At 31.8% G+C, this 12,013-nt stretch overlaps 1 protein-coding gene across 4 annotated transcripts in view; it reads right to left on the minus strand.

Moving 5' to 3' along the window:
* Nucleotides 1-279: 279 nt before the first annotated feature.
* RBM46 (RNA binding motif protein 46) overlaps nt 280-12,013 on the minus strand; it is a 52,795-nt gene continuing 41,061 nt past the window's right edge. The window contains exons 5-6 of one of the 4 annotated variants that reach the window (XM_011959752.1): nt 9,035-9,094; nt 280-2,307 (exon numbers count right to left, since the gene is read on the minus strand). In XM_011959752.1, the coding sequence (XP_011815142.1) occupies nt 9,039-9,094 (56 nt within the window). In that variant the 3' untranslated portion in view covers nt 280-2,307; nt 9,035-9,038. The remainder of the gene's footprint in view (nt 2,308-9,034; nt 9,095-12,013) is intronic. The other 3 variants (XM_011959750.1, XM_011959753.1, XM_011959751.1) reach the window with 3 other exon arrangements.

Genomic DNA, 12,013 nt, shown 5'->3' on the forward strand with positions numbered 1-12,013 from the left:
ATTTTCTTTATCCAGTCTATCATGGATGAGCATTTGGATTGATTTCATGTATTTGCTATTGTAAAGAGTGCTGCAATAAACATGCACGTGTGTCTTTATAGAATGATTTACATTCCTTTGAGTATATAAAAGCAATTTTCTTTCTTCAACATCCTTCACTTGAGTCTCATGAAAGCACTGAGCCTATGACTGTGTAACAAGTGAAAATGTTCTCAAGAAAAGCTCAGTGATTGTGAGAGCTAAAGGTTTTGTCATTCTAGTGAAAAGAAAACACACATATTAGAAGCATCACATATTTAATGTCAAAAAATTTGAATTCAAGTACAAAAATTAACACATGATTTCAACATTAAAAACCCATAACACTTATTAAAACAATACAAAGAATATCAAAAACACAAATGAAGCATAACTATAAACTCCTTAAATACATTAACAGTAAAATTATAATTTGTGTATAACAAATAACAAAAATATCTGTAGTTATTTTCAAGGACCACAATGGTAGACTGCTTTTTCTTTAGTACTGCAGAAAATTTGTATCTTAATCTTTTTGTCTCTTCATTTCTTTCTACATAATGGTTAGATGCTTCTGGTCATATAATTGTTCTAATCTCCAGTACAGATAGTGATCCTTGGTAATCAAATCTACTATAACCATTGTCTTCAAGTGCTTTTTGTGAAATGCTATTTAGTAAAATTATGCAAAAAATTAACATAAATGACTAGGTTCTATTGCCCACTCAGGAATTAGAAGAAAATCCCAAAAGTTTAAAAAGAATAGTAGTTTGCTGTACCTTTATCAAGAGAAACCACTGAATAACTTTTTAAACTTTGCATTTTTATAAATTCTGCAACTCCATGTTATTCTGAATTATAGCTGATGTTTAGTACTTTAGAATATCTTTCTAAAACCAAATGTGCAAACCCGATTCTAAAATAAAACAGTATTTTAATTTGCAAGTTTACTACTACAAATTTACACAAATTTTCGTACTAATGTTAGTATTTTCTTCAGAAGAATGAGGCCTGATTGGAGATATATAGTCGCTGTCCAACATGGCTGCCATTAGCAAATGATATTGTTGGTGACAAGGGATAGCCTGGATAAGAATAAGGCCTTGAAGTATAAGGAAGCACGCTGGGAGTCCCAGAAGAGAGGGTAGCACTAACAGGGGAAAGACTATTTATTGAGCTGCGACGGAAATTGTAGTCTGTAAATAAATACATGAACAATTATGCTGCACATCTTTATGGACACAAATTTAATTTAAAGAGACAAAGCATTAAAACAATAATCACATTTTAACATAATGTTCTAACATTGGAAATCTTGATGATACTATATTGCTGGTTAAAGATTATTTCAGCATTCACTGCACTGTAAATCCTGAGTTTTGTATTACCTTTCCTTTAGTCACACAATGTTTCAGAGATCTTACCAGAATGAATTCTTGGATATCTACTATTTCTCGGGGTTTTGATTATAGAAAAAGAGACATCTCATTTCTCTTGCTCTACAAAGAAGCTTCTTTTAAATTTGGTTCTAAGGGGTAGTCCATGAAGAAAAGATAAAAAACAGTGAATTCATATTTGTTTTTTTTTTTTCTTTGAAGTTGTATTAGGCATCAAACCAGCAGAAACATTCACTCCTGGACTGCAAAAACATTTGGTATAAACTAGCTGGCCAATATTTCATTATTTAAACACTAATATAAACATTTACCTAACTCAACATACTAACATTAAAAGTCCTACTGGTATGATAAAACAGTAAAATGAATCATCTTTATTAAATAAACTTCGAAAAACCATTATCAACTTATAGTTACTTCAAAAAACCATTATCAACTTATAGTATAGAAAAATATCCAAAATTAAACCAAATTATTAAAAAATAATTGTATTTGAAATACTGCTGTTTCACAAAAAACATTCATCTTATGCATCAATAATTTCCTGTTTCATTAACTGCAACAGTTATGTGTGTATATGTTACAGACCAAATTTTTAAATCCTGTACCTTCCAAAAACTCAACTATGTTCTTTACTGTAAAATAAGCCAAGGGTGTGACAATGACTATAAAATCATTATTTAGAAACATTATGGTGTTTCTAGGAATGGAAGAAAAGAAATTAGGTCATCTAATGTACAGGTAAGGTTTTTTTCTATAATACTGTCCTGGTACTATAAATGATGCCTACACCATAGGTGCATTAACTTAATGTTGTCATGGGACTTAATGTTTAGCCAACAGGAATGAGATCAACTGCAGGAGAGTAAGCTCAAGCAACATCAGAAAGGACCTAGTTCAGGAAAAAAAAAAAAAAAAAAAGGAAAAATGAAAATCAGTTAAATATACGTTTAATTTCCAGCATTATAAAATTCTAATTAGACAAATTTTATGACCTTTTTATGAATGGTACCATAAGATCAACAAAGTGATCTGTTCCAGGAACACATAAATACATTTAGAGTAACCAGTTCCAAATATTTTCAGTATTTTGAAAATGAATGAGAAATTACTTTGATACCATTTACTTTTCTAACATCCAAAGTAGGATGACTATGTACCATACAATTTTTTTCTTTATTTTTATTGATTTATTTGAGACAGAGTTTCACTTGTTGCCGAGGCTGGAGTGCAATGGTGTGGTCTCAGTTCACTGCAACCTCTGTCTCCTGGGTTCAAGAGATTCTCTTGCCTCAGCCTCCCAAGTAGGTGGGATTATAGGCGCCCACCACTACACCCAGTTAATTTTTGTATTTTTAGTAGACACAGGGTTTCACCATGTTGGCCAGGCTGGTCTTGAACTACTGACTTCAGGTGATCCACCTGCCTTAGCCTCCCAAAGTGCTGGGATTACAAGTGTGAGCCACCGTGCCTGGTGCTTTTTTTTTTTTCCTTTTTTTAAAGGATCCACTTCACCTGAAGGGTTTGGTATTGAGTGTAAACAGGACCATTACTGGCTCCATGTATTCCCAAATAATTGCTTTATTTTAAAAAGTCTGATTCTTTTCTCTTGAAAATTATTATGCAAATACAGTCAATTCCTTATTAGCCATTTATCTGTAATACACCTAGCTCTTCAAATTTTAACAATGTGGTCATCAACAATTCAGTTTAGAAGAGCAGGCTACTGCAAACAGAGAAATGTAGTTTTCGAAGAGAAATCACTTCTGTTTTGCGTTTACATCCACTCAAGAGGTAATGCAGCATATTCATGAAATGTGGATACTGAAGGTATCTTCAGGGAAAAATTTCAGAAAGTGGATAGCCAAGCAGTTGGCTATTAGCAAAATGCTTAGCTTCTCCGCATTCCTGATAGTCCCCACTGTAAACCTTGAACTTAAGCCCTTAAATATATACAATGATCAATTGTTGTACTGTGTATTTTCAAGGAGACAAAATTAAATACAAAATTAAAAGTTGATTATGACTTTATTCATGTAGCATAAATCCAAAGAAAAAAAATCCCTCACAAATAACAAAGATTAGGAAACAAAAGGTTTCAGAAGTAAGATTTTACAAGCATCTCAAAAATAAATTTTATTACTAAAATCACTAAGAATCTAAATATATTCAGGAAGACATCTAGCTGTTTAGAAAATACAATACAAACCAAACTTCAATGAATGAAATGTAAGCTGAAAATGCTTAGTGGAATGAACCTAAAAGTACAATCATGTTTTCATCAGATCTATTATAACATATAATTTTCACATCATAGGAAATAAAAAGGAATTCTAATTTTAAGAAAATAATACATAAATAAATTAGTTAAAATTCCTAGCATATACTTATTTGCCCACTCCTAGTTTTTCTTCCCAATGAACATCCTTAGCTCTTCAATCCCACTGTTTCTGCCTCAGACTGGGATCTGTACTTCCGATCCCTTCTTAAGGAATGACACAGAGCCAATTTCAGAATGTAAGTTATACACTAAGTGTTATTAAATTGCCTTAACACTTTGAACACTGATATACAATTCACATAAAATGCATATATCCTATGTTTATTTCAATGAGTTTTGATAATTGTATAAATCTATGTAATGAACACTCAAAACAAGATATAAAACATATCCCCAATCCAGAAATTTTCTGTGCCCTTTTCCAGCCAACAGACCTTCACTTGCAGGCAACCACCTTATGATTTCTACTCCAATAGATCAGTTTTGCCTGTTCTTAGACTTCATATAATAAGTATTAAGTATTTTTATGTCTACCTTTTCTCTCAACATAATTTTAAGTACATTTGAATTAATTTTTACCAATAAAAAATTAGTTACAAAAAGAGGAGGCTGCTATACAAAGTAAGAATGCTTTTTTTTCCATTCACAAAGAAAATCCACTGACATATCTTGCCTTGCTAAGTCAAAATTCAAATACCTTGTTTTGGTAAAATTATTCCAGAAAGCTAACCCAGACAATCTCCTAATATAATTTCTAACATTCATTCATGTTGTGTATTTCAGTAGTTTCTTCCTTTTTATGGTTGAGTATTATTTCATTGTATGAATATACTTCAATTTCATTATCTATTTGCCTACTGATGAATATCTGGGTTGTTTCTAAGTTTTATTATGAATAAAGCTGCTAGAAACACTTTTATACAAATCTTTTGGTGGCTATATGTTTTAATTTCTTTTGAGTCAATATCTGGGAATGGGATTGCTAGGTCATAGGACAGATGACCCATATTGCTTAAGAGTTCGCCAGTATGACTGTTTTATATTCACACCAGTAAAATATGAGACTTTCAGTTGCTCCACATCTTAACATTTGGCACTGTCAGCGATTTTAATCATACCAATTCTAGTGAATTATTGTATCTTACAGTGGTTTTAATTCTGATTCCCCTTATGACTAACATGTTTATTGCCCATTTAAATATCTTTGGTAAAGTATCTGTTTAAGCCTCTTGTTTATTTTTATTGGCTTTGTCTTTTTCTTGGTGATACTGATAGTTTTTGATGAGTCAAATTCACTCATTCAAAATCACAAACCAGGAATAGGTTGAAACCTTATTAAACTCTAAATCAAATGACCTCTTTCACTGATGAATGACAGAGACAAAAGCTGAACAGACAAAGAACAAGTTAAATTCACACCTCCTGATTCCTAGGAAAGTATTATTTCCACTTGCTTAAGCTTTTTTGACTCTGGCAATCTTCTCAAATATGGTTGAGAGAAACTGTCTGAAGAGGTTATTATGGGGAGGGTGACAGAACTAAAGCAGACGGTGCTGGTCTCTAAGCTACCTGGTTTTCACTTGCACTGCCCAATTCCCGTACTTCTTATTTCAACTCCCTTGTTTTATACGCTAAACTTTCATTTGAAGAAAAGGTTGTTTTGTGGGAAAAAAAAGAGAGAACAACTGCTCTGACACAGTGGATTATTACAGAAAACCTGATCAAATGTTATCTTTAATTTCATATTTATATATGGAATACAAATATTTTCATAGAACAAATTTGATATATACAAAGAATAGCAAATAAGCTTAACCTTAAGTGGCAATTCCAATTAAGCAGTAATGGCTAATAGGAATTTTAGATTCAGAAAGATTCTGGTGGTGTGTCTGGAATAAACAGGAAAGCGAGGGATGATTTATGCCACATCTGACACAGGAGCAAGAGTAGAGACTGGCAGTACATATACCACACACTTGTCAGGCCTGTTTATGTAGCTACTGTAATTTGGTCTACCACCTTTCTGTATTCAACACAAAGACAGTCTGGTAGCAAATAACACCAGTATGTTTCTCAGTGAAAATGTAAACAGGGGATAGATATATTGCTTCAATGTATTTCTTGTTTCGTTTCTAATTCGTCTTACGCATCTTGACCAAATATCACTAACTCTTAGCTGTTTTTCTGTCTTAAAGATGAAGAAAAGCCTTAATAGAGACTTTAAAGTGAGATAAAAGTGTCTTCGCATATTAATTTTGACTCCATTTTTCTTTTGTTTCTGACTATTCTTTAGACTAATTTTTCATTAAAAAAAAAAATTCCTCATAATTAGTTTTTCTTCTCTGTTAGCTATGTGAGTTCTACCACCACACCCATCCACTTTCTGATATATCTTTAAGTGTGCAACTTAGTGGTTTTTATCACATGTACACCACCACTATAAAATTCCAGAACATTTTCATCATCCTAAAAAGAAACCCTGTATCTATTAGCAGTCACGCCCATTCTCTCTTCCCTCAGCCCCAGCAACTACTAGCCTTTCTATTTCTATAGACTTGCCTATTCTGGACTTTTTGTATAAATTTATGTGGTCTTTTGGAACTGACTTCATAACATAATGCTTTCAAGGCTCCTACATGTTGTAGCATGTATTAGAACTTCATCCCTTTTAATGGCTGAATAATATATCATCATACAGCTAGATTACACGTTGTTTATTCATTCATCAGTTGATAGGTATTTGGGTTGTTTCAATCTTTTGGCTATTATTAATGCTGCTGCTATGGAATAATATGCACAAGTGTCTGTGTGAACATATGTTTTCAATTCTCTTTAGTAAGTATCTAGGAATGAAACTGTTGAGTCATACAATAATTCCCAGTATAACTTTTTGAGAAATTGCTCAACTGTTTTCCAAGGTAGTTAAGACTATACTACTTTACATTCCCACCATTGTTTAGGATGAAATACCTGATCTTTTCATCTATGAAGTACGTTTATCAGACCTTTAACACATATTTTAAGCATTTCTTTTGATTCCTATGGGATCTGTATTGAAATTTTTTTAAAAAAAATCCTTATTGTATCATTTTATTATTATTTCAATTTCTAACGTTCAATAACCACAACTGAAATAACTATCTCAATAACTTACTTTCACTGAAACACTAAATTTTATTTGCAAAAAATTTTTTTTTTTTTTTTAGCTGTACTACTATCCATTCCCAGAACATAAAATATGGCTGGGTCCAAACACAGAGATTAAAATATCATATAAGTACAAATAATATCTATCATTTATTTTGTACTTTCTATTCTAGTATAGAAAATCAAGAGCTAAATAAGCAGAGAAAATATTTAAAGAAATGAAATTTCTTTAAAATGAAATTCTAAATTATCTAAAGATTACAATTTAAATCTTCGAAAGCAAGGGTTTGAAATTCTAGAAAATACAAACTAATCTAGAGTGGTTGCCTGAGAGAGAATGGAAGGAAGAATGGATTACAATGGGGCACAGAGCATCTTTTAGGAGTGAAGGAAATGTTTGTTTTCTTAATTGTGGTGTCATTTCACAGATGCATACATAAATCAAAATGAAACAAACTGTACAGTTTAAATATGGGCATTTTGTTGTATTTTATGTATACCTCAATAAAGTCAGAAACATATTAAACAAAAACCAACAAAACTCAAGTGTGTCTTTGGGTTAGCTTCAGCGTTTTCCAAACTACATCCCATACAATTAAAGTGCAAGAATTTCTCAAAACAAGCATCCTATAGCCAAATAATCTCAAGAAAAATTCAGAACAGACAGGCTTATACACTAAACAGGTTGCTACCTCAATTACCTAGGATGTTAGTATGCACTATGATTTTCCAAAGGAAGTATTTAGTATAGTTTTTCCCAAACCTGTTTGACCTTAGAAGCAGTTATTTCACTGAATTTTGAATATCAGGGAAGAAATCTTAATAGAGTTAATATATAACAGGAAAACATTAAAAACAAAACAGAACAAAACCTTCAAATATATTAAATGCAGAAATTAAGGCTCAAATGCCTTCAGAGGCAAGGCAACACACAAAAAGAACACAAAGAGCGTCAAGAATAAAACAACAGACACTTATTTGTACTGAAAATAAGCCTAGTTGCTTTTCATTAAAAAAAAAAAAATACATCGAGAGCTTCTAGTTTGCTACCTTTGTATTAAGAGATAATTATGTCCAACTCCTTTTAATGCTACTTTCTAAGCCATTTGGAAAGTGAGTAATAGAACAGTAGCCTTATGAGAGAAAAAATTACAATCAGAGCTGCAGCAATCCAGGTAGGCTTCAGTATTAAAAAAAAAAAAAGTTGTAGCTCACTAAATACACCATGTGGGCAAAAAAGAAAAGCCTTAGAAAATACAACAATTCTTTTCAAGTTTTATTTCTATGAGTAAAATCAGTCCTTGTAATTCAAATTTTGAACTATAAAAAGTTGTAAGGATCTCTAAGACTGGCATCACTTATTTGAATTCTTATGCTAACATTAAGATCTTTTAAAAATAAAATTTTAAGTCTCCAGTATAACAAGCATTTCTCTGAGTCTGAGAACAGATTATATTAATTGTAATGGCCACTATTTATCACATATTAAGTGATAAAAATAATCACACAAAATTAGTACAACTGAATCCACATAACAGACTTGTAAGTACTATTATTATCCCCTTTGTCAATGAGGAAGTGAAGCACAAAAAGGTCAAGTTAACTTAACTCAAGGACACAGATGTAGTAGTACATGAATTACATCCTAGAACACACCACATTCTTTTCCCTCTACATGTAAAAAAAAGACTTGGTAAAGTAATAATCCTGACTCAAATAACAAGCTATCTTTTAACTTCTTACTAAAACTTGTCTTCCTCAAGAAGTACCTTGTTGAATAAACTAAACACTAAGTCTTAGTAAAACAACTTTTATTCCAAATTGTTGCAATAAGATTTGGGTTTAAGGCTGAAAAACAAGAGAGTCCTATTTTCAGATACTTTTGAGAAATATTTGGATAATCTATAAATAACACACTAACTCCAAATATATCTAATTTATAATACTGTTTACCATCTTAGTGGTTCAAGGAATACTAGCATGTTAAATGTTTTGAGAAGACTTGAAATACAGAAACCACTTTAGCTTTTTAAAACATATGCTTAATGAGTCTATAATTAACAAGGCTATTACACAAAATACTTCATAAAGTTTCATCAGTTTCATTATAAAGAACAATTTACAACTGGTTTTCTGACAACTAACTATATTACATAATATTCCAAGAGACTTTTACCTAATAAACTCTTACCTGTTTATTTTCTCCAAATTCTTCTACACAGGTCCAGGCTGAAGAGACTGTGTTCCCTGTCTGTAAGCAGTGAAGACAGAAAATAATTGAGTCTTTAGATTGATGTTATCCCTATCTTGGAAGTGCATGGAATCCTTGATAACTTTAGTTAAAAACCTTTGATCAGTAAATAAAAAAACAAGTTTACAGAAAAAGAAGTAAGGGGCAAATAGTTATTTCTGGAGTTCTACAAAGATGAACAAAGAGAAGAATATTTTGATATTTGAATGAAAATTGTGAGTAATACATTATCAGAAAAAAATTTGTCTTTCTAAACAAATTATCGTTTATCTTTCTAAATATTACTACCCTGCTAAGATAAAGAAGAGACTTTAAAAATAAATGAGATCACCCAATTTCTGATAAGTAGAAAGCCAAAGAATCTAAGCAAGTTTGGGAAATAGAAATGTTGTATAAGGTGTAGTTATTTTACATATGAAACAGCATTTCCTTGCTGTCTTAAAAAAGGTAGATGGCCAAAATAATACTAAACTTAAATCTTTCTTCCTAACAGCTAAATTTTACCTACTTGAAATTTGGTCATATACAGTACAACTGTGGGCATCCATCTATTTTAGTGGTTAACTCTTCATATGCCTTAAAACTTTCTGTTATGGATGTATATCCAAATCTATGCTAAGAAATTGTGTATAAAAGTATAAACAAATGAAAAATGTCTGATAATCTATACAAAACTAGATTTTAAAATAACCATCTAAAGATTATAATTCAGTATAAAAACAGTCACAATTTCTTCTGTTTTTACATGATGAACTAGGTAACATTAATCAAACCTCTTGGTAAGAACTAGAAAATGTAAGAAACTATTAAAATCAAAAGCATTTGTTTGAAGTCACTGAGAACCAAGACAGTGACGAATTATGGGGCTGTGATCTCAGACAAGAAAACCCAAAGGTATGTAAGGTATGTGCACCTCTTTGGGAGGTGCATTACCCCTAGAAGGGTTGGCCAATCCCCAAAAGCTCCCTTTTGGGGATTAACAGAAGATGCCAAGAGACAAATGAAGCTAGGAAGACTAAAATTAGAACTAAAGAGCTACTAACAAGGAATGACTGGAACTGAGGAAAAATGAACCAGAAACAGACAAACTTTAACAGAGACTAAATTTAACTTTAATCCCTGCCTAGATTAGAGCAATCTGGGTTTGTCAGTCCTTTGGCCACCTTTCTGAAGCCAAAATAAATCTTCTATGAATAAATATAACATCATGCTAGCCTTCAAATTGTCTCTACAATTTTCATACACAATATCTGGTATTGAATAAAAAATAACTAGTCATACAAGGAGGTAAGCCAACAGAAACAGCAGACAACAGTAACAGATCCACAGGGTATTTAGATCAGAACTGAGTATTGAAATAACAATGTCTAATACACTCAAGAAAATAAAAGACTAACACTTTTGGAAGAAAGTAGAAATCATAAAAGAGACTCAAATGAAATTCTAGAACTGAGAAATGAATCTACTGAAAGGTTCTTATGATAAACCTTTTAAATTCTTTACAGATGAAAAAATTACAAACCAGAAAACAGGTAAGAAAATATACAGACTGAACATACAAAAGGATGGACAATACAGAATAAATATAATCTATATACAGGTTACGATAAAAAGGTTTAACATAAGTAGAGTTGGATTACCATAAAGAGAGAAAATGAACAAATGCAGTATTTGAAAACACAGTAACATAGAACTTACTAATACATTAACCTAGACTCCAGAAGTACCAAGCAAGATGAAAACTAAGAAGACTATACAAAAGTCACATCCATAATATAAAACTTCTGAAAATCATAAATAAAGAGAAAATACTAAAAGTAGCTGGGTACAGGGAATGATGGCACAATTTATGTTCAAAGGAGCAACAAGCTGATCAACAACAGATTTCCCAAGAGAAATAATAGAAGCTAAAGGACAGTGGAATCATAACTGCAAAGGGCTGAAGTAAAATAACTGCAAAGGGCTGAAGTAACTGCTGGCCTAGCAAAAATACCCTTTCAAACGGCAGGTGAACTAAGAATACATTCAGACAAACAAAAATTGAGATAATCTGTCATGAGCATATCCACACAAAAGAAAATATGAATAAGTATTCTTTAGGTAGAATAAACAAACAATTCTAGTGGAAGCTTAGAGATGGAAGAAACAGAGGGCAAAGGAAATGATAAATGTGTAAATCAATATCAATGTATACTAAGTCTAAAAACGATTAAAGCTAGTTATTTTTATTATATTGGGTATTGTGGGGTTTTAAATGTATAAGGTTCAAAATATATATAAGTACCAATGACACTACATAAATTGTAAAAGAAATGAAAAAAGTCAAAGTGTACTAAGTTCTTTGTATTGTCTGGGATGTGATAAAATACTACTTAGTATTAGACTTCAGTAAGTTAGGAATGCATGTTGGCATCTATAGAGTAATGACTAAGAGATTAAAGACTCTATAATTAATACAGCTAAAGGAAAGAAAGTCAAAATAAACACTATGTTAAAAAAAAGGCAAGAAATGAGAAAAGTAATATAGAACAAGAAAACAGAATGCAAATGGCAAAATGAGATACCTAATCCCTAGCATGTTGATAAGGACATTAAATGCATATTTAGAAATTAATACTGAAGGTTCAAGAAGAAATCAAAACATAAAAGAGAAAATATTTTTAAACAAATGATAATACAAATAAAACATATCAAAATGTATGGAACGCAAGGCCAGGCGCGGTGGCTCACACCTGTAATCCCAGCATTTTGGGGGGCCAAGGTGGGCAGATCACCTGAGGTCTGGAGTTGGAGATGAGCCTGGGCAACATGGTAAAACCTGTCTCTACTAAAAATACAAAAATCAACTGGGTGTGGTGGTGCACACCTGTAATCCCAGCTACTTGGGAGGCTGAGGCAGGAGAATTGCTTGAACCCAGG

This window comes from Colobus angolensis, unplaced genomic scaffold (genome assembly GCF_000951035.1).
Source record: "Colobus angolensis palliatus isolate OR3802 unplaced genomic scaffold, Cang.pa_1.0 Scaffold5, whole genome shotgun sequence".
NCBI classification, from domain to species: domain Eukaryota; kingdom Metazoa; phylum Chordata; class Mammalia; order Primates; family Cercopithecidae; genus Colobus; species Colobus angolensis.